Below are 22,565 nucleotides of genomic sequence, written 5' to 3'. Positions count from 1 at the left end.
AATGACAAAGTCAGAACTGCAAAGGACTTGCTCGGTTTGTTGTGAATAACATTTTGCAGACGAATAGAGTAGAATAGAGGAGGATGAAAGGTTGTTTTCTGCTGCTCCAGAGAAGCGGACATGGAGCAATGGATTCAAACTACAAGAAAGAAGCTTCCACCTAAACATTAGGAAGAACTTCCTGACAGTAAGAGCTGTTCAGCAGTGGAATTTGCTACCAAGGAGTGTGGTGGAGTCTCCTTCTTTGGAGGTCTTTAAGCAGAGGCTTGACAGCCATATGTCAAGAATGCTTTGGTGGTGTTTCCTGCTTGGCAGGGGGTTGGACTGGATGGCCCTTGTGGTCTCTTCCAACTCTATGATTCTATGATTCTATGGCATCTTAATGGGTAAAGAAGCATGATACAAATTACTCCTGTTGATAGTGAGTGCTGACAGGATTGTAGCCAAAATGGGACGCTGACAACATGGCCCTTTTATAATGTGTTGGGGGGGAGGTTATTGGGTTGTGGTTGTTGTTGTTTTGATTATGTATTTTGTAGTTTTATAGTTTGATTTTACCCCGTGAACTGCACTGAAACCTGCGGTTATATGACAGAATAATAATAATAATAATAATAATAATAATAATAATAATAATAATAGGAGGAGGAGGAATCAACATGCCTGAGGGACCCTGAGATTGGCAGTAGTATAAAAAAAATCTGCAAAAGGCACTTTAGAAGGGCCAAACTTCCCCTCTGAAAAAAATAAAAATGCCTTAGCCCACTGAAACTGAGCCTGTTCAGTAGCCACAGAACGCTGACTGTCAGTTGGAGAGGAAAACAAGCAAACCCAAAGGGGGGGGGTGATGGTGGAAAGCTCTTCCTGCAGTCCTTGCAGCTTGTAGTATCCTGGATGAAGGCACAGTTGGTAGACACGCAACCCTAAATGGGATTCCCTCTTACAACAAATCAAGGAGCATACATTGAAACATTCTCTTGCAGGTCCCTCTTGTTAAATTCTGGTCCTGATCGCCCTCAGAAAATGGCCTACCTCAAGGCTATTTTCACCACTAGCTTCATCCTCTGATGATCTCTCTCTCTCTCTCTCTCTCTCTCTCTCTCTCTCTCTCTCTCTCTCTCTCTCTCTCTCTCTCTCTCTGTGTGTGTGTGTGTGAGTGAGAGAGAGAGAGAGAGAGAGAGAGAGAGAGAGAGAGAGAGAGAGAGAGAGAGAGAGAGAGAGAGAGAGCTGGCGCAGATTGCAGTGGCCAGATTGTTGTCTGAAACACCTAGACACACACATATTGCACCTGTGCCAAGTTTTTCCTGCCTTTTGATCAGCTGCTGAGGTCTTCTTGGTAAAGGTAAAGGAACCCCTGACCATTAGGTCCAGTCATAATCGACACTGGGGTTGCGGCGCTCATCTCGTTTTACTGGCCGAGGGAGCCGACATACAGCTTCTGGGTCATGTGGCCAGCATGACAAAGCCGCTTCTGGTGAACCAGAGCAGCACACGGAAATGCCGTTTACCTTCCTGCCAGAGTGGTACCTATTTATCTACTTGCACTTTGATGTGCTTTCGAACTGCTAGGTTGGCAGGAGCAGGGACCAAGCAACGGGAGCTCACCCCGTCGCGGGGATTCAAACCGCCGACCTTCTGATTGGCAAGCCCTAGGCTCTGTGGTTTAACCCGCGGCGTCACCCGCTGTCCCTGCCGAGGTCTTCTAGTTGACATATAATTCCCCTAAGAACTCAGGACCAGGTGACTTGAAAGACCACTTGCCCCTGTATAGACCTGTGAGATCATTTCCGGGGAAATTATATTCATGGTATCTCACCCTACAGAATCTCACACCACAGTGAACCCCAAGAATGGCCTTTTTTTTCTTTTGCTGTTGCCCCTATACTGCGAAATGCATTTGCAGAAATTCTTCCCTCTGCCGTACTCGACACAGCAACCGTTCATTGCTTCAAATGTCTTGCAAAGCCTTCTCCTTCGCCTATGCCATTCTGACCCATAAGATGGGACCCTGTGTTTCATGTATGAATCCCCTGGATTTCTGTTTTAGGTGCTTTTTTTAAAAAAAAGTTTTATTTTATTTGTTTTAGTTTTATGCTTTCCGATTGTATTTTTGTTTTAATCAATAGGGGTTTTTATATCACGCACGGCATGCGCTGCTGAGGAGGCTTTTGGAATGCTAAGGGGTTCAGAAATGGTTTCTAATAAACAAATATATATTGTGTTCATAATGATGCTCTAAATATCTCAACTGCAGGATGGAGGCCAAGGAGAACGGTGATATTTGCCAGCTGGGATGCTGAGGAGTTTGGCTTGATGGGATCTACAGAGTGGGCTGAGGTAAATCAATAAGGAAAGATACTTCCAGATGATCGCTGTCTCTGAGTAGGATCCATTCACATACAGTGGTACCTTGGTTCTCAGACGCCTTGGTACTCAAACAACTTGGAACCCAAACACTGCAAACCCGGAAGTAAGTGTTCTAGTTTGCGGACTTTTCCCGGAAGCCAAACATACTCCGTTTTCAGTGTTACACTTCTGTTTTGAGTGCCACACTTCAGTATTGAGTGTTACGCTGAGGTGTGTCTATTTTTGCTATTTTGCGTCTCTTTTTGTTTTGTTTTTATGACTGTGTGGAACCCAGATCAGCTACTGATTGATTGATTATGTGGCTGCAGTACCATACCTGCCAAGTTACTCTCTGAAAAATAAGGGACTGGACCGGAAGTAGCATACCGGAAGTAGCTCGGTGGCCATTTTGGAACTGGGCGGAGCATGCTCAGAAGTGACTTTTGATGCTGCTGTGCCCAGTTCCAAAATGGCCGCCGCACCATTAGTCGCGCTGCAGCCATTTTGGAACTGGGCAGAGCAGCATCAAAAGTCGCTTCTGAGCATGTGCCGCCCAGTTCCAAAATGGCCGCCGCGCCAGAATAAACCGGGGGAAAACAAAAAAATCCGTTTTTTCAGCTGGGGACAGCTGGAAAAACGAGGGTTTCCCGGGGAAAACGGGAGACTTGGCAGCTATGTGCAGTACATTGCTTATTGCTTTCATTTTATGGATCAATGGTCTCATTAGATAGTAAAATTCATGTCAATTTGCTGTTTTAGGGGTCATTTTTAACAGTCTGGAATGGATTAATCCGTTTTGCATTGCTTTCTGTGGGAAAGCGTGCCGTGGTTTTGGAATGCTTTGGTTTTGGACTTCCGGAACGGGTTTAGTTTGAGAACCAAGGTACCACTGTAGTCCCCAATTCAGGCTGCATAGTTACAGCCGATTTGGAACTCTTGTACAACAAATGCACGTCCTAAAAAGATCAGATTTTTTGTGGTAAGGAAAATGCTGAGGAAATTCCACTGTAAAATGCGGGATAAGAACATAAGAAGAGCCTGCTGGATCAGGCCAATGGCCCAACTAGGGCTGGATCTAGACACATTAAAAAAAAAAAAAACGTTTCAGGAAAACGTGTTGTAAACCTCATAATGGGAAGTCCAGTTGCCGAAAGAAAGAACTCCACAGCGTCATCTGGTGTCACAGTGTTATAACGCATTTGAAGCACTTTATTTTTTAAACTAAAGTACAGTAGTTGAGTCCTAGATCACTGCTCTCACAGAGGCCAACCACATTCAGGACCTGAGTTCGAGAGACCCTCCTCTCCTTTGGTTTCAGGAGCGTTGCTGCCTCCAAACACAGAGGCTCGTGGGTTTGATCTGTGATGGGCCAAACACACACTTGCCAGTCATTGTCGCTTGACCCTGCATGTGTGAATTGGCCCATGGAGAATTTTAATTTTTTATTGGTTTTTGTACATATTTTCCAAACATAATATCCCATCCTATACCACATAACAAACCTCCGGCTATCACAGCCTGAGACTTCTGTCAACCTTGACTAATGGTTTTCTAACTTTCTTTCTGATTTTGCATTTTATTTTAATAGTTATTGCTATGAAATCCATATCCCAAATAAACTCCTTCTTAGTCCTCTTTCTCAATAATTCATATGGTTCTCTTTACAAAACTTCTTGCAACCCTACAAGAGATTTCAATTGATTACAATTGTCTTTCAAATATATCATCAATTTCTTCCAGTCTTTCAGGAAAGTCTGGTCTTGTTGGTTTCGAACTTTCCCAGTTAATTTTGCCAACTCGGCAAAGTCCATGAGTTTCATCTGCCACTCTTCTTTTGTTGGTAGTTCTTCCTGCTTCCATCACTGGGCTAATAGTATTCTTACTGCAGTTGTTGCATATAAAAACAATTTTTTATCATGCTTGTGAATCTCTGTACCTACTATACCAAAAAAGGCTTCTGGTTTTTTTTACAAATGTATATTTCAACATTTTTTTAATCTCATTGTAAATCGTTTCCCAGAAGTCTTTTACTTTCTTACATTCCCACCACATATGGTAAAAAGTACCTTCTTTTCCCTTACATTTCCAGCATTTATTATTTGTTTTGTGCATTTCACTGGTGTCATATACCATCTGTACATCATTTTCACCATGGAGAAATATTTTAGGCATGAACATGAACAAACATTTTCTTCATTTCTGTTGTAGGAAAATGTCAAAATACTGCAGGAGCGTGGTGTGGCCTATATCAATGCTGATTCCTCCATAGAAGGTAAAATATATGCACGTTTTAATAGAGAATGAGAAGGGTGTGGTCATTGAGTTGTCTTTTGGGACAAAAATAAAAAAATTCATTCCAGTAGCACCTTAGAGACCAACTAAGTTTGTCATTGGTATGAGCTTTCGTGTGCATGCACACTTCTTCAGATAAGAATATCTGGATGTCTTTTGGGGTTGAACTTCATAAACATGTACCGTAATCATAGAATAGAATCATAGAATCATAGAGTTGGAAGAGACCACAAGGGCCATCCAGTCCAACCCACTGCCAAGCAGGAAACACCATCAAAGCATTCTTGACATATGGCTATCAATCCTCTGCTTAAAGACCTCCAAAGAAGGAGACTCTACCACACTTCTTGGCAGCAAATTCCACTGTCGAACAGCTCTTACTGTCAGGAAGTTCTTCCTAATCGCTGGATTGGGGAACAGGTTTTGTTTGCATTTGCTTGTTTGGGCAGAATTTGGGATGAGTTGTGCTGAATCTGGCCCAATCTTGTGGTGCATTCAAACATCTGTCTTATTTTTCCTGGTTATAAAATGCTAATGCTTCTCTCCTGGTTTCTAATGTCCCTTTACAATGCATTTTATGGAACTGTGGATTTTTTAATTATTATTTTTTCTCAATATACCACCACGCCATGCTAAATTTCCTTCCCACCCGTGGCTGTAATGTGATGCAACAGTGACTTCATTTGTACTTCCGTTCCCCAACTAAAATGAATATTCGGTTCATTAATTTCTTCGGGGGTGGATCTAGACACAGTGGGCAAACCGCTGTAAATAAATTAGATTGTTATGACAAAAGAAAGATATCTCTATGGAAAGCCGCGTTTTAGAATTTCCTGCTCTCTGGCGCCGTTGGGTGTTGCATGTTCATAGCGCATTCAAATCGATGTATCTTTGCTAATGTAGCTGAGTCCTTGGTTTGCTGAGTTAAACTCAGAAGGCTGATCGCCGAAGAATTGATGCTTTTGAATTATGGTGCTGGAGGAGACTCTTGAGAGTCCCATGGACTGCAAGAAGATCAAACCTATCCATTCTGAAGGAAATCAGCCCTGACTGCTCACTGGAAGGACAGATCATGAAGCTGAGGCTCCAATACTTTGGCCACCTCATGAGAAGAGAAGAATCCTTGGAAAAGACCCTGATGTTGGGAAAGATTGAGGGCACTAGGAGAAGGGGACGACAGAGGACGAGATGGTTGGACTGTGTTCTCAAAGCTACGAACATGAGTTTGACCAAACTGCGGGAGGCAGTGGAAGACAGGAGTGCCTGGCGTGCTATGGTCCATGGGGTCACGAAGAGTCAGACACGACTAAACGACTAAACAACAACAACAACAAACTTAGTTGAATACCACCCAATAAAGCATTCAGGCCAGCATGCATCACAAAAGAGAAGTGAAATGCAACATCATGCAGTGAAACTCAAACCAGAAATTTAAAAAAGATGGGTTGTATCCTCTGCTCTTTGATCTAGCAGGGGCTTCTGCAATTGGGAGAAAAGAGGTCTTAAATTTCCGTTGCCTCCCACAGTTCCAAATGGCCCCCAACCCTATGGAACAGATCAAGGGGGTGCAAGGATTGCAGATAGCAGGGGGAATCGGCTAGAATCCCCTCCTTTCCCTTCTGTTTATGGGAAGCTGTCCCTTGGATTAAAGAGCCTTCCATTAGTGGAGTTTGGTGCATGCTCTGCTACTGGTTCAACAAATGTGCATATAGATGTTTTAAAAAAAACTTCATGGTTTTCATATTCGGAGCCCATTTAATAGTCCTGGAATAGAATCATAGAGTTGGAAGATTCATCCAGTCCAACCTTCTGCAATCCAGGACCCCCTTGCCCAACATGGGGCTCAAACCCACGACCCTAAGATTCAGAGCCTTGTGCTCTACCAACTGAGCTATCTAAAAGACAGTAATGTGGCAACTACCCGTGTGGCGTAGTGGTTAGAGTGAAGGACTATGATCCGGGAGACCAGGGTTCAAATCCCCACCTGGTCGTGAAGCTCGCTGGGCGACTTTGATCGAGTCACTGCCTCTCTGCCCAACCTACACCACAGGGTTGTTGTGAGGGTAAAATGGGGAGGAGAGCTCAACCTCCCTGGAGGAAAGGCGTGATACAAATGCCGTTAATTGATACTACTTCTCTTCCAGGCAACTACACCCTTCGAGTTGACTGCACGCCGCTGATGTATAGCCTGGTATACAATCTGACTAAAGAGGTAAAATAAAAGAAGAGGAGGGAAAAATTAACTCTAAGAAGAAACATAATAGATTTATTCATTTGTTATAGATCTATCCCACTCTTCCTTTTTGGGGAGCCTCACCTGAGACTCTCAACCTCCTCCCCTGCATACAGTCCAATCCCATTGGCTTGGCTTCGATGACAACCTTTTTGAAAACTTTGTTTATTTGGTTTTTCAGATTAAATTTTTACAGTCCAACATACAACATAAGAACAAGATTCCAAGGAATCTCTTGGACTTCCCTCCTCCCCTTTGTGGGTCTGATTGTTAGTCATTTCCTCCTTCATCTTTTCTAATAATCCAAATCTCTCCAAGGTATCCATAATTCACCATTAAATGACAAGTCATATTCCAATCCTACTAAATATTTTAACTGTTTACAATGGTCTTTAAGATAAGGTATAAATTTCCCCCCATTCCTTATTAAAATTTTGGTCTTTCTTCCTGCTTTCTGATTCTTCCGGTCATTTTAGCCATTTCAGCATAATCCAGCAACTTGATCTGCCCTTCTTCTCTGGTAGGGAGTTCATCTGCTTTCCATCTCTGGGTCAATAACATCTGCACAGTTGTGGCTGCATACATAAATAGTCTTTTCTGCTCTCTTGGGATTTTGGCACCTAGAATTCCTAAAAGGAAAGCTTCAGGGCTCCCCCCCCCCCAGGAAATGGTTATTTTAAACATTTTTTTCAGGGCAGTCATTTTGGACTCACAGCTGTCCATGGAGGCGCAGGTCAATTCTGTGTCCAGGGCAGCTGTTTATCAGCTCTATCTGGTACGCAGGCTGAGACCCTACCTGCCCGCAGACTGTCTCGCCAGAGTGTTGCATGCTCTAGTTATCTCCCGCTTGGACTACTGCAATGCGCTCTATGTGGGGCTACCTTTGAAGGTGACCCGGAAACTACAACTAATCCAGAATGCGGCAGCTAGACTAGTGCCTGGGAGCGGCCGCCGAGACCACTGGTCCTGAAAAACCTACATTGGCTCCCAGTACGTTTCCGAGCACAATTCAAAGTGTCGATGCTGACCTTTAAAGCCCTAAACAGCCTCGGTCCAGTATACCTGAAGGAGTGTCTCCACCCCCATCATTCTGCCCAGACACGAAGGTCCAGTGCTGAGGGCCTTCTGGTGGTTCCCTCGCTGCAAGAAGCCAAGTTACAGGGAACCAGGCAGAGGGCCTTCTCGGTGGTGGCGCTTGCCCTGTGGAACGCCCTCCCACCAGATGTCAAAGAGAAAAACATGTACCAGACTTTTAGAAGACATCTGAAGGGAGCCCTGTTTAGGGAAGCTTTTAAGGTTTAATAGATTATTGTATTTTAATATCCTTCTGGAAGCCGCCCAGAGTGGCTGGGGAAACCTGGCCAGATGGGCGGGGTATGAATTTTATTATTATTATTATTATTATTATTATTATTATTATTATTATTATTATTATCACATTTGCAAAACTTACTGTGTTTTAATAGATACCAAGCCCCGATGAAGGCTTTGAAGGCAGATCTCTTTATGAAAGCTGGTATGAGAAAAACCCCTCAACAGGGGAGGAAGGTGTGCCCAGGTAAATCCCAAAAGGTTTGGGATGGAGAGGGGATGGCGGAGGAAACCACTGTAGTTCCTTCCAGAGGTGGGGTTTCTTCGTCTACCTGTTGTGTCACAAGGACCGAAGTGCAAAACAAGCAGGGCAGAAGTGGGACAGTTGAGCCCGGTTGGCCTTCAATGGGTCTCTCTAAAGTGGTGTAGTGGTTAGAGGCCAGGGCTAGGAGCTTGGACAGTAGGGTTCAAACCCCCACTGGGCCATGAAACCTCACTAGTGTTGTTGGGCCAGTCAGCCTACCTCACTGGGTTGTTGTGAGGATAAAATGAGAACAGAGAGAGCCAAGTACAGTGGTGCCTCGCTTAACTAATGCCCTGCTTAACGAAATTTCCGCTTAACGAAAGGATTTTTCGAGCGGAGCTTGCCTCGCTAGACGAATGCGTTTTACGAAAAATTCGTCTAGTGAATCGCGGTTTCCCATAGGAATGCATTGAAATTCAATTAATGCATTCCTAAGGGCAAAAAAAATCAAAAAAAAAATCAATGCATTCCTATGGGATTCGCTAGACGAATTTTTCGCTATAAGAAAAGACCCGTGGAACGAATTAATTTCGTCTAGCGAGGCACCACTGTACACCACTGTGATCTGTTTGGAGGAAAGATGGGTTATGCATTCGTTACTATTGTTTCAATTTATTAGTCACTTACTATGTACAGTCATACCTCGGTTTAAGTACGCCTCGGTTTGAGTACTTTCAGTTTAAGTACTCCGCGGATCCGTCTGGAACGGATTAATCCACTTTCCATTACTTTCAATGGGAAAGTTCGCTTCAGTTAAGTACTCTTCAGGTTAAGAGCGGACTTCCAGAACCAATTACACTCATACTTCGGGTTAAGTACGCTTCAGGTTGAGTACTCCGTGGATCCATCTGGAACGGATTAATCCACTTTCCATTACTGTCAATGGGAAAGTTTGCTTCAGGTTAAGTACGCTTCAGGTTAAGTACAGACTTCCGGAACCAATTGTGTTTGTAAACTGAGGCACCACTGTAAAGGGTCTCTAAGTGGCAACCCAGCCAGATGGATGTAGTTTTATTATTAGTAGTACTACCGGTAGTAGTAGTATTTATTACTACTACCGAGTCACCCTCCTTTTTGGAGTGTTCCCTCAGCCTCCCCTCTCCTCTCCTCTCCTTGGGAGTCCTCTGGAGAGCCACAACTGACACCTCTGATCTCTGAGCTGCCCCCCCCTGCCCCAAAGAGAGGTGCCTTCTCACACTGCCCCACAGGGGCCTGGGAAGCACCCCCTGGCCGGCCCCAGAGGCACCATTCGCCTGCGGAGCTTGTAGCCAGGACTGCTGCTACAACAAACAGCCATGCAAGCCTTTGGGAGGCAGAGACAATAGCAGAATTTTAAACGTGTAACATAAAATTAAGAAAAAAAGAGCAATGTGTTGCAATGAAAGCTAGGCAATAACCCATAAAAAAGATCTGCCGGTGGATCAGTATGTACACTGTGTTGCTTTGAAAACAATAATTCTATGGCAATGTTTACCCAGTTTGCCCTCTGTCCTGTCTTTTTTTTTTTCATTTAACAAAAGGATTAACAAGCTGGGCTCCGGCAATGATTTTGAAGTCTTTTTCCAGAGATTGGGCATGGCTTCCGGAAGAGCTCGATACACTAAAAACTGGGTAAGCCTGTTCTGTTACTTCCACAGCATCCTGAAATAAGCGTCCTGGGGAATTTGGATATGAATCCCTTTAAAAGCTCACTGTGGTTTATTGTTGTTGGCATATGTCTTATCTGGGAAGACGATGGAGGAGTGCACCTTTTGGAGGTGAAGTCAAACTGTTGGAAGGTTGCAGCACCTGCTGTGGCTGCAGAGACCGATATGGGAGAGACAGGTTTTGTTGCAGCTGGGGCAGATGAAGGTGTCCGGTTGTGCTGCTGCAGACGCACCATGGCATTTCATCTCTCTGTACTCCTCCCAGTCGTCATTCCTTCTCTGGTCAGTACTGTGGATGCACATCCTGACTGTCTGTCTCAAGCATAGGAGCCAATTCCTAGGGGCTGAGGTCCCTTCAGCCCACCCACCCCTCCGTAAAATATTTGAGGGGCTGGTGAACATTGCCATTCAAATAGTGTGTGTCTTCTGCCCCTTCCCTCAATATTTTATTCAAGCTGGCACCCCTGGTCTCCAGGCACTGCGTATTTATTGTAGATGCCAAGTTAACCTGGCAAAATTCACTGGAAACGAAAGGGGTCTGGCTGTGGAGTTCTGTAAGACTAAGACCAATTCCAAAAATCATTTAAGACCAATGGAGGCTGGCACTCATTCAGATTCATAGGGTGGAAGCCACTGACAAGTACAGTCATACCTTGGGTTGCATTCTCTGCAGGTTGTGTATTTCCAGGTTAAGTACTTGGTGGACCTGGAAGTGTTTACTTCCGGTTTTCACCCCGTGTCCATGCGCAGAAGCATTCTGCACACTGTGTGCGTGTGCAGAAATGCTCTATCAGCGCTTCGCACATGCACTAAAGCGCCGCTCGGGTTGAGTACTTTTTGGGGTGCAAACGGCAGCCCAGAACAGATTGTGTACTCAACTCGAGGTACCACTGTAGAGGAAAGCAATTCTGCTTTTGCCTCCGTCCTCCTCCCAAATCTATAAAGGCAACACTAAGGAGGAGATCCTATGGCAAGATGTGCCAGCATGAGCAGTTTAGGATTCATTGCATCTTTGGCTCATTCAGCCAATTCCTGGCTCAGCTTGGCTCAGCCCAAAGTTAAGCCAGTTGCTGCAAACGGCAGGAGAAGAAAGCGCCCTTGGGCTCAAAACCCGCTTGTAGGTTTCTGGTTGGCCACTGTGAAAATAGGATGCTGGACTAGATGGGCCATTGACCTGACCCAGCAAGGCTCTTCTTCCATTCTTAAGTCCCCAACCCCAGCTCAGCATAATTTACTCATTGCATCTCAGATGGGGCTCAGATGACTGAGCTGAGGCTAGTGAGGTTCCCCCAAAAGGGGTGTTCTGGAGGCATTGCATGGCAAGACCAAAGACAGGGAGACATAGCGTGGATCCTAACTATGTCCAGTTGGTCATGCAACTTGGAAACCCTGAATTCCATACCTGAATGGGGCAGGCAAGACAGAAAGTTGACCAGCAGAATATTTCAGAGTCCAACAGAAAGCCCTTAAAGCATGACATTCTAAGAGTGAGTTTCAGGCTTCGGGGAATCTGACCCCACTCCCTCACAGCAGGCTGCCAGTAATAGATAAACAAGAAGCTCTTACCAAAGTCTTTATTCAGTATCCGCCTCTTGGGGTAGTGGCATTGCTCAGAGTAATCTCCTTCTCCCTTCCCTTCTCAGTCGTCAACAGTGCCACCCATTTTATGGTGGCTGCTTAAGGCCAATTGCCTCTTAGCCCTTTGTTCTCCTACTTTCACTGCTCACCGTGTTCTGGGAGAAGGTGGGTCTGGAATGCTCTCTAGTGATAATGTAGGTAGCAGTGTTGGTCTGACGCAGTCAAAATATATAAAAATAATAATAAATTATCCAGTAGCACCTTAGAGACCAACTAAGTTTGTTCTTGGTATAAACTTTCATGTGCATGTATCTGAAGAAGTGTGCATGCACATGAAAGTTTATACCAAGAACAAACTTAGTTGGTCTCTACGGTGCTACTGGACAATTATATAGAGGGAGAGGGAGAGGGAGGGAGAGGGAGAGGGAGGGAGAGAGGGAGGGAGGGAGAGAGAGAGAGAGAGAGAGAGAGAGAGAGAGAGAGAGAGAGAGAGAGAGAGAGAGAGAGAATGTGTCATCCAGCTGTTCTTGCTCTGCTTCTTCCATTATTTCCCAGCTTTGCCCCTCTTCTATCCCTGAGCTGTGACCCTCTGCAAACCACCGTTGTAAATCTATACCAGGGGTTCCCAAACTCAGCCCCGGGGGCCGGATGCGGCCCAATCGCCTTCTAAATCCAGCCCACAGACAGCATGTTTTTACATGAGTAGAATGTGTCATTTTATTTAAAATGCATCTCTGGGTTATTTGTGGGGCATAGGAATTCATTCATATTTTTTCTCTCTTCAAAATATAGTCTGGCCCCCCACAAGGTCTTAGGGACAGTGGACCGGCCCCCTGCTGAAAAAGTTTGCTGACCCCTGATCTATACTGTCCTCCTCTTCTTGGGAAGGTTCAGGAAGAGGGGGAGGCTGTCTCCAACTTTCCTCCTCCGATGTCCAGTCCCTGGCAGTGAGGCAAGACTGAGCTGGCCCATATCCACTGGATGCTGAGCTGATCTCACAGCCAGTGCTGTCCAGCATGGAGCCCAATCTATCTCCCACCACAGCACCTCCTGATCCTGCCTTGAGTGACCAGGCAGCCGATGTGGCAGTGGCTGCCGAGAGTTTGCAAAGTTTGGGTGGCTGCACATTTCACCCAACCCAACTTGTAGGATTTTTTATTTTATTCTTTTGCTGCGCATAAAAACTGATGAGATGTGAAAATGCAATCTGAGTGTGCCCACTTCTTACTTTTCAGAGGGTGGACAAATACAGTAGCTACCCTGTTTATCACAGCGTCTACGAGACCTACGAGATCGTGGAGCAGTTTTATGACCCCACTTTTAAGAACCACCTTGCTGTGGCTCAGGTGCGTGGAGGAATGGTGTTTGAACTGGCAGATTCCATCGTCCTTCCTTTCGACTGCCGGGATTACGCCAAGGCACTCAGCAGTTACGTGAACGTCATTCACAACATGACCCTGAAACACCAGGAAGCCTTGGTGACGTACAACGTGTCGTTAGGTATGTGCTACCAGGCATAAGACAAGAATCAGAGAACTGCAGAGTTGGAAGCAATCTTGGAGGTCCTTTGTTCCAGGGGTAGCTAACCACTAGATGTTTGGGACTACATATCCCATCAGTTCCGGCCAGCGTGGACCAATGGATGGTGAGGGATGATAGAAGGTGGAGCCCAACAAAACCCATAGCAAACCACATTATTCATCATGTTGGCAATCCGTGCTTTCTTCCTACCAGAACCCTAAGAGGCTAAAGACATTCCGTTAGAATTCTACCGGTATTTTATTTTCTCATTTAACAATGTTTGTATACAGTCATACCTCAGTTTAAGTATGCTTCGGTTTGAGTACTTTCAGTTTAAGTACTCCGCGGACACATCTGGAACGGATTAATCCACTTTCCATTACTTTCAATGGGAAAGTTCGCTTCAGGTTATGTACGCTTCAGGTTAAGTATGGACTTCCAGAACCAATTACACTCATACTTCAGGTTAAGTACGCTTCAGGTTGAGTACTCCACGGACCCGTCTGGAACGGATTAATCCACTTTCCATTACTTTCAATGGGAAAGTTCACTTCAGATTAAGTACAGACTTCCGGATCAATTGTGTACTTAAACTGAGGTACCACTGTACTAACTTGATTGTAATAAGACCTCTAAGAGTGGGCGGGGTATAAATATTATTATTATTATTATTATCATCATCATCATCATTATCATCACCATCTAAGCAGATTTGGAGGGACCCACAAACAATTAAAATTATAAATAAAAGACATTTAAAACAGGCTGTTGAAAACATTCAAAAATAATTAAAATCAACACTGAGCAAAAAGGTTAAAACACCTGTCAGTAGTCTGCATGACTGGATAGGCTTGCCTAAATAAAACGTTTTTAAGCAGGCACCCAAAAGAGTACAAGGAAACCCCCCACCCCCAGATATCAATAGGCAGAGAGTTCCAAAGTGTTGTCACAGAGGGATTTCTTTCAAGTGCAGAACAGTGTATGATGTCCATCTGTAACTGTGCCAGTTCCACAGATCAAAGGGGTTCAGAGAACATGCATGGGGGTAAGGACATCCTGCAGTCAAAATGGTCCCAAGCTGTTATGGTCCTTACAGGCTAATAGTAACATTTTGTACTTGTCCTGGAAACAAATCAGCACCCAGTGCAGATCTCTGAGCAGAATTAATGAAGCGGGTGGCACTGAGCACACTCTGAGCCTAGGGATTTGTTTTCATTACCCTAACTGAACCGAACTCGCAGTCCTTTCACACGCCCTGATTACCTTTCTTTATTTCAGCAGCCTGATTTAGATGGGGAAAGTAATTTTGTTCATTGCCGTGGTCAAAATCCATTGATGACCACTGCAAAAATCACCCAAGGATCTACCAGGTAAACCTTCTGCCCACCTTTGCCTTGCTGCAATGCAGGAATCTTGCAGCAAAGACTCGTAGAGGGACCCTGGAAAGTCTCAAGGGGAAGGGTGCAAAGTGGGACTCCTAAAAAGACAAACAGTCCCCCAGTGACTCTGTTAATCCAGCTACTTTGCACATCCCACTGGCGTTAGATCAGTCCCCCACCTGCGCATGAGTACCCCACGATTCCCTTTGTGGGCTCTTTTCCTTGCTACGTACGCTGCTTGTGTCCAGGTCTTATGAAAAAGCCCTGATTTTTCCCTGGTCAGCAACTAGGCTTCCCGTTGCTTAGGGGAGAAACCACAAGCCAGTGGCTGAGCACATCTTTCACATGCAGAAGGTCTCTTTAGTTTTTTTAAATTGATTTTCACTTTTACCATTTAACATCATACATAAATCATAATCATTTTACAAACAGGATTTTCAGAATCCCCAAACTTCCCTCCATGGTTTCCCCAGATATTCTTTTCAATTTGCATCATATCATATTCTCCATATTTTCCTAAAGCTCCATTTTTATCATAATTCTCACTTCATTGCAAGTGTTTTTTTTTAAAATCCTGCCAATATTTTCAATTGTTTACAGTGTTCTTTCAAGTAACTTTTAAAAAAATTCCCCATTCTTTATTAAATTTATTGTCCTCTTGATCTCTGATTTTCCCGGTCGTTTTCGCCAATTCGGCATAATCCATCATCTTTATCAACCATTCTTCTTTTGTAGGTAGGTTGTCCTCCTTCCATCTTTGGGCAAGTAGCATCCACGCAGCTGTTGTAGCATACATAAATATTCCTTTCTGATCGCATGCAGAAGGTTTCAGTTTGCCCCGACATCTCCAAATAAAGCACTTTAGCCAGTGCAGTTGAAAATTACCTCCCTTTGACATCCCGGAGAACCACTGGCCCATCAGAGCAGTCGGTGTGGAGCTAGAAGAGACCTTGGGGCTGTAGTGGCTTTTTCAGTGAAGCTGCTGCCCAGTGTGCAACAGCTGTGAAAAAGGCAAATTCAATTACAGGGACCATTAGGAAGTGAATTATTTGATTCTAGTTACAGGTAGGTAGCCGTGCATGCACACAAAAGCTCATACCAATGACAAACTTAGTTGGTCTCTAAGGTGCTACTGGAAGGATTTTTTTTATTTTGAATCCTTTGAGAAACTTAAAATCAAACCACCAGCATAATAAGCATTTAATAGGAGTGTCTGCCCTATATCTCCATGGATGCAGCAGACAAGATTCACGAAATCCAATGACGAGCTTTCCCCCCCCCCCCCTCCTTGCTGTCCCAGGTTCTCTCCTTGATGCAGTGGGGAAGTTTTCAGAATCTGCCAGTGACTTTCACAAGAGATCGCAACTACTGGACACCAATAAGTAAGTCACCTAGATTATTGGACATCTGGCCTGTTCTGCCCCGGGGCAGAATTCTTCAGGCTGAGGTCTGCTGATAAATACATGCAAAAGAGAGACACCCCCTCAGTGGACTGGGAGGGTCTAGCTAGGGAAGTCCAGTGCTCAACTTCCAAGAAGTTGTTGAATAGACCTGTGTGCATTTGAGAATGTCAGCTTTTGTGTTGGCTCCCAAAGGGCAGCACCTAATGACTCTGTTGGAGCAGCTTTGATGCTTCTTCTTTTTTGTCCCTGTGGTCTAATTTTCAGCCCTATTGCAGTGAGATCTTGGAACGATCAGCTGATGTTTCTGGAAAGAGCATTTATTGATCCCCTTGGATTACCTGGCAGGCCGTTCTATAGGTAAGAAAACATATGCTCTTTATAGCTCAGTTGGTAGAGCATGAGATTCTTAATCTCAGGGTTCTGAGATCGACCTTCGGCAAAAGATTCCTGCATTGCAGGATCTTGGACTAGATTACCCTTGGGATCCTTTCCAAGGCTACAATTCTATGATTTATCACTCCTACATTCCCTTCCCTTCCTTAAAAGTCTTTAGATTCTTCACCCCTTTCATTACCAAAAAAGCTACCTCTGAGTTGGATACAGAGACCAGTTATCTCGTGGTTTTAAAGTGTTTAACAAGTGATGGGGAGCCTCAAACACCAGCCCATGTTTGCATTGGCATATAAATAACCCAAATGCCAAAAACAAATCATAATTAGGAAATGGCTCATTTGATTTCCAAGCATTTCCAAATGTGACCTGAGCTTCTCCCCCCAAACCCCTCAACTCCCTTCCTCCTACCTATCCTAATCTATCCCCTTTCCCCTTCGAACCTCACTTACTGGAGCCAGCAATGGTGGAAGGAGTGATGGTTCTCCAACCGCCTTGAGAAGGAAAAACAGGTGGTCTTTCCACCCTTCCTTCTTCGGCTGATGTTGGAGTCAGACCTGGTATAAATCACCTTCCTTTGACAAGGTGCCCCATGATATTCTTGTAAAGAAGCTGGTAAAATGTGGGCTAGACAATGCTACCATTCAGTGGATTTGTAGCTGGCTTACTGACCGAACCCAAAGGGTGCTCATCAATGGCTCCTCCTCATCCTGGAGAGTAGTGACTAGTGGGGTGCCACAGGGTTCTGTCTTGGGCCCAGTCTTGTTCAACATCTTTATCAATGACTTGGATGATGGGCTTGAGGGAATCCTGAGCAAGTTTGCAGATGACACCAAATTGGGAGGGGTGGCTAACACCCCAGAGGACAGGATCACACTTCAGAATGACCTTAACAGATTAGACAACTGGGCCAAAGCAAACAAGATGAATTTTAACAAGGAGAAATGTAAAGTACTACACTTGGGCAAAAAAAATGAAAGGCACAAATACAGGATGGGAGACACCTGGCTTGAGAGCAGTACATGTGAAAAGGATCTAGGAGTTTTGGTTGACCACAAACTTGACATGAGTCAGCAGTGTGATGCAGAAGCTAAAAAAGCCAATGCAATTCTGGGCTGCATCAATAGGAGTATAGCATCTAGATCAAGGGAAGTAATAGTACCACTGTATTCTGCTCTGGTCAGACCTCACCTGGAGTATTGTGTCCAGTCTGGGCACCACAGTTCAAGAAGGATACTGATAAGCTGGAACGTGTCCAGAAGAGGGCAACCAAAATGGTCAAAGGCCTGGAAACGATGCCTTATGAGGAACGGCTTAGGGAGCTGGGTATGTTTAGCCTGGAGAAGAGAAGGTTAAGGGGTGATATGATAACCATGTTCAAATATATAAAAGGATGTCATATAAAGGAGGGAGAAAGGTTGTTTTCTGCTGCTCCAGAGAAGCGGACACGGAGCAACGGATTCAAACTACAAGAAAGAAAATTCCACCTAAACATTAGGAAGAACTTCCTGACAGTAAGAGCTGTTCGGCAGTGGAATTTGCTGCCAAGGAGTGTGGTGGAGTCTCCTTCTTTGGAGGTCTTTAAGCAGAGGCTTGACAGCCAGCTGTCAGGAATGCTTTGATGGTGTTTCCTGCTTGGCAGGGAGTTGGACTGGATGGCCCTTGTGGTCTCTTCCAACTCTATGATTCTATGATTCTATGATTCCTGTCTTCCTAAGTGTGAGGTACATCTATCAGAGACAAGAAAAACGCTTTTGCCTCTGGTCCATGGCAGAAAGAAACTCCCCACTCCTGACAAAGAGGAACAAAGGGATGGATATTGAAAGATAGGACTTGAGTCCCTTGAAAATTTCAGTAGGGTTGGTTAAGGTTCCTCACCAGGCACAACCTCCCCAGATGTTATCATGAGCTCTGCTTTTTAAATATTGTTGCTTGTGTTTCCAGACACATCATCTTTGCTCCGAACAGCCACAACAAGTATGCTGGAGTGTCCTTTCCTGGTATCTGCGATGCCCTGTTTGACATTGCCAACGCAGAGGTCCAGCACAAGGCCTGGGAGGAAGTCAAGAGACAGATCTCCATTGCAGCCTTCACAGTCACCGCCGCAGCTGGGACTCTGAAAGAAACAGCATGAATCCCTAGAAGGTCCAAGGAGCTGGCTCTAAGTCCTGCTGAGTTTGGAACTTGGTGGCCGTAGAGACTTTCCTTGGGGAGGCTTGTTCACATGTTGCACTGAACACAGCTACAAACTGCCTTTACCCATGTACAAGTGATTGTGTGAAAGAGTGCGCCCTTGTTGATTTGTTCTGCTCAACCATTGTGCACACAGACAACACAGGCACTGAACATTACTGTGCACACAGGTACACACAGGTTGTACACTCATAAATCCCAAGGATTTCAACAGGGACTTAATCATGGCTAACCATATAGGTTTTCAGCTCAGAGAAATCCAAGCTATTCACACCATCACAACCCAATCTTGACAGGCATGTCTTTCATTGCCTTCCCTGCGTTGAGGTTTTGAGGGCCATCAAAGCCAATTTCTTGATGGAAAAACAAACAAACAAGTAGTCCAATTGGTGCGGACCTTGATACAGAAGAATGCCCACCTTCCAGATCCCCAAGGATGTGATATGATGGCACACCAATGTGTTGATGGATCTCGGTTCCCTTGAAAGCTTGTGGGGTGTTCACACATTACATACAATATGACTCACTTTGCAAAGGATTTAAATTTGGGCTTTATTTTAAAACTTGCTTTTAAATTCCATGGCCTCATTATCTACTTGCACCCCAAAGTTTTGAGTGTGCCTTTACAAACTTGTACACAACCAAAAACAAAAACAAACAAAAGTTCTATGGAAAGGAGGGTGAATGAGCTACTGAACTTTTGGATATCTACGTTTAGAACTTAGAAGCTGAAAGGTCCCATCATGATTGGTATTCTCACTGGTGGTGAACACATGTTAGATGCCATTTTAAATTTCCCACAATGCCACAGAACAAGTCTACATTGGTTATTCTGGGGCACTGTGTGAAACTTAAATGCTGGAAATTTAAATAAAATTAAGTTCTGGTGCTACCTGGAGTGCCGTCACCATGGAAGGCCATGTGGGGAGGGGAGCATTGGGCATAGGAGTGGCCCCACAGACAGATGTGGCCCTGGGGGCCCCTATTGGCTTTGAAAAGCAAATGATCCCAAACTTCTGGAACATACACTGAAAAACCACAGGTGCAATTGCTGTACAATTTCCCCATCAACAGAACCTCCCTTTAGAAATCAGTTTTGCTTTTGTGCCTTTACAAATAAAAATAAAGTTCCCTCTAAAAAGATTGCAGAGTGTGGCATATTGTTCTCCCAGGATGTTGGTTTACAGAGCAAATGCTTTAAACTTTAACCTGACCTGTTACAGGATGAGAAGGTTGCTGATCAATGATGAGAAAATAATTACTATTATTAATATGAAATACACCTTACCACTTTTGGGAAGAGCAACCAGGTGACCTCTGCTAGCTACTGATGGGCAACTGCAAGGCCCTGGAGCTCTCCTTCGTAGTCGTCTATCTTTAAATTGGACTTCAACCATACAGGACTTCAGATAGAGGCAGTTCAAGCTGTGCCTGACTCAAGGTCACCCAATAAGAGTAGTGGATTTGAACCCTGGTCTCCCAAGTCCTGTTCTGATACTCTAACCCAGGCATCCCCAAACTTCGGCCCTCCAGATGTTTTGGACTACAATTCCCATCATCCCTGACCACTGGTCCTGTTAGCTAGGGATGATGGGACTTGTAGGCCAAAACATCTGGAGAGCCGCAGTTTGGGGATGCCTGCTCTAACCACTACACCACACCAGCTGCAGAAACGGTCAAAGGGATGAACAAGGACAGACCAAGGCACTCACCAAAGAGCTTTCTGCTATCATGTCATCTTCTCATCCCTCACCCTTGATGTATGGGTCCTGAGCCCCAACTCATATAACATTTATCTCCTGCTTTTCGCGGAGTGAAGCTTTCCTAACATCACCACCTAAAGGCTTACATAACACTGCTAATAATACACGTTGCTTTCACAGCTATGGTTTGTGGAGGTGGCGTCCCATCTGGTTAGATGTAGCTTTGGCGAGATTTGTTGAAGCAGGGGCACCTCGGATTTGGCGAGAGCGTCACAAGATGCCATCAAAGGGCATAATGACAAACAGCTAGGGTTGCCAGACTCAATAGAGGACAGAACTTCTGTGCCTTTAATTGCCCAGACCCTTTGCTTGGAAATTAAACAAAGGGTCTGCTGGTTTCTTTTTAAGGTTTCCAGACTCAAAAGAGAGCAGGGCAATTAAAGGCACAGAAGTCCTGTCCTCTATTGAGTCTGGCAACCCTAAGGACAGCTAGGTTTTGAGAGACCAGTAGGATAGCTGAAAGCAACTGATACAGCTCGTATCTTGAAGGAAACAAGAACTGCAGCAGAATCACACCCAAGGAGCATCGAGCAAAGTCTCAGCTGCCTTATGTTGAGTCGGGCCATTAGCTGACTGGCAGTGGCTCTGCAGCAGGATTGAAAGCAAGCTTGGGCATAGCCACCCCTATTCAATGGGCATGCATAATGAAAAGGACATGTGGAGAGGCTCATGTGCAGCATCTGCAACATGACTTAAAGCTGCAACTCGGCATCCAAAATCCCTGATTCAGCTAGTACAAAAAAGTAACAAAAGGAAGCAGCAGAAGGTATTTTTTTGCTATGGCTATGAAGAGGACAGCTTTTAAAAACGAGAGCAGCAAATGGGACACCTACACAATTTCCCCCCGGGGGTGGGGGTGGGAGGAAGGTATGTTTTAGGCATTTTGGAAGAGTATTCTTCATATTTTCTTGACAGTATTTCCTTGGCATATGGGTGTTAGGAGAAAAACACCACTTCATAAGGCTTTTTCTTTCTGGAGACCCCTGCTGCCCTCACAAAGTTACAATTCCCAGAGTTCCTCGAGAAGAGGACTTGACTGTTAAACCACTATAGGAAGGGGATCTCTGGGAGGGGAACAGGGCCTCCTTCATAAACTAAAATTTGTACATGCTTGGCCTTGACAAGGATAGAACCTGGGACCATGGCTGATCCAAAACATCTTGGAACCTGAGGCAGAACCTAAACTGGTGTCAGGGAAGAAGGGACGAAGACCTACTTCTTGTAACTCAAAGCCATTGGTTCAAGTCCTACCCACCGGAGCAGGAGAAAACAAGCTTTCTCCATCTTCCACGTGAGAGCCCTTAAGATATTTGAAGATGGCCACCATTATCTCTCCTCCAGTCTCCTCTTTTCCAGGCCAAACATACCCAATTCCCTCAACTGTTCCTCTTTGTTTCCAGTTAATGGTGGGTTGCCTCTTGCAGGCCAGCTGTTCCCCATCTTATATTTGTGCAGCTGGTTCTTCCTGCCTGATTGCAAAACCTGACATTTATCCCTACTAAAAAAAAAATCCTTCCAAAGGGAGAGAGAGTTCCAGGAAGCCCCACATTCAAACAGCACAATGGAAAGGCACTTTGCACATGCTTGGGGGCCCCAGCTACTACAAAACAAATTCAAAACTCCCTCAAAACAAGCCCTGCTTTGCAGGTAGGGTTGCCAGACTTAATAGAGGACAGGACTTCTGTGCCTTTAATTGCCCGGCTGTCTTTTAAGTCTGGAAACATTAAAGAGAAACCAGCAGACCCTTTGTTTAATTTCCAAGGAATGGGTCTGCTGGTTTCTCTTTAAGGTTTCCAGACTCAAAAGAGAGCAGGGCAATTAAAAGCACAGAAGTCCTGTCCTCTATTGAGTCTGGCAACCCTATTTGCAGGTGCTGAGTCTTAGAGTAATCATTAAGACAAACCACAACCCCCTAATTATTATTTATCTGATTCCTATACTGCCCTTTATCCAAAGATCCCAGGGCAGTGTAATTAAGTACAGAGAGGGGGGGTGGAAGAGAGAAAAACATCTTGATCATTCCTTGTTTTCCTTGTTTTCTTTTTTAATGGCAGTTTTGCAAACTTCTGGAGGAGGGAACCTTTGCATCTTGCTGGCAGGAGACGTCCAGTGCCCACACAGGGGCCCCCTCCTGGCCTGGAGCGCCCCTCCAGCAACCTCGGTTCAACTCTCCCCTGCCCCCTTTCTCTCGACGTGAGAAAGATCT

General features: G+C 44.8%; 1 protein-coding gene across 2 annotated transcripts in view; it reads left to right on the top strand.

Annotated features, from left to right (window-relative positions):
* LOC118085476 (Putative N-acetylated-alpha-linked acidic dipeptidase) overlaps positions 1-19,729 on the top strand; it is a 47,767-nt gene extending 28,038 nt beyond the window's left edge. For both annotated transcript variants that reach the window (XM_035116169.2, XM_035116170.2), the window contains exons 11-19: positions 2,255-2,337; positions 4,555-4,618; positions 6,783-6,850; positions 8,338-8,429; positions 10,007-10,097; positions 12,946-13,210; positions 15,911-15,992; positions 16,278-16,370; positions 18,348-19,729. In XM_035116169.2, the coding sequence (XP_034972060.2) occupies positions 2,255-2,337; positions 4,555-4,618; positions 6,783-6,850; positions 8,338-8,429; positions 10,007-10,097; positions 12,946-13,210; positions 15,911-15,992; positions 16,278-16,370; positions 18,348-18,537 (1,028 nt within the window). In that variant the 3' untranslated portion in view covers positions 18,538-19,729. The remainder of the gene's footprint in view (positions 1-2,254; positions 2,338-4,554; positions 4,619-6,782; positions 6,851-8,337; positions 8,430-10,006; positions 10,098-12,945; positions 13,211-15,910; positions 15,993-16,277; positions 16,371-18,347) is intronic.
* Positions 19,730-22,565: the final 2,836 nt, after the last annotated feature.

The sequence above is a fragment of the Zootoca vivipara genome, chromosome 4 (assembly GCF_963506605.1).
Source record: "Zootoca vivipara chromosome 4, rZooViv1.1, whole genome shotgun sequence".
NCBI classification, from domain to species: Eukaryota; Metazoa; Chordata; class Lepidosauria; order Squamata; family Lacertidae; genus Zootoca; species Zootoca vivipara.
This window is presented reverse-complemented; position numbering and strand designations above follow the sequence as displayed.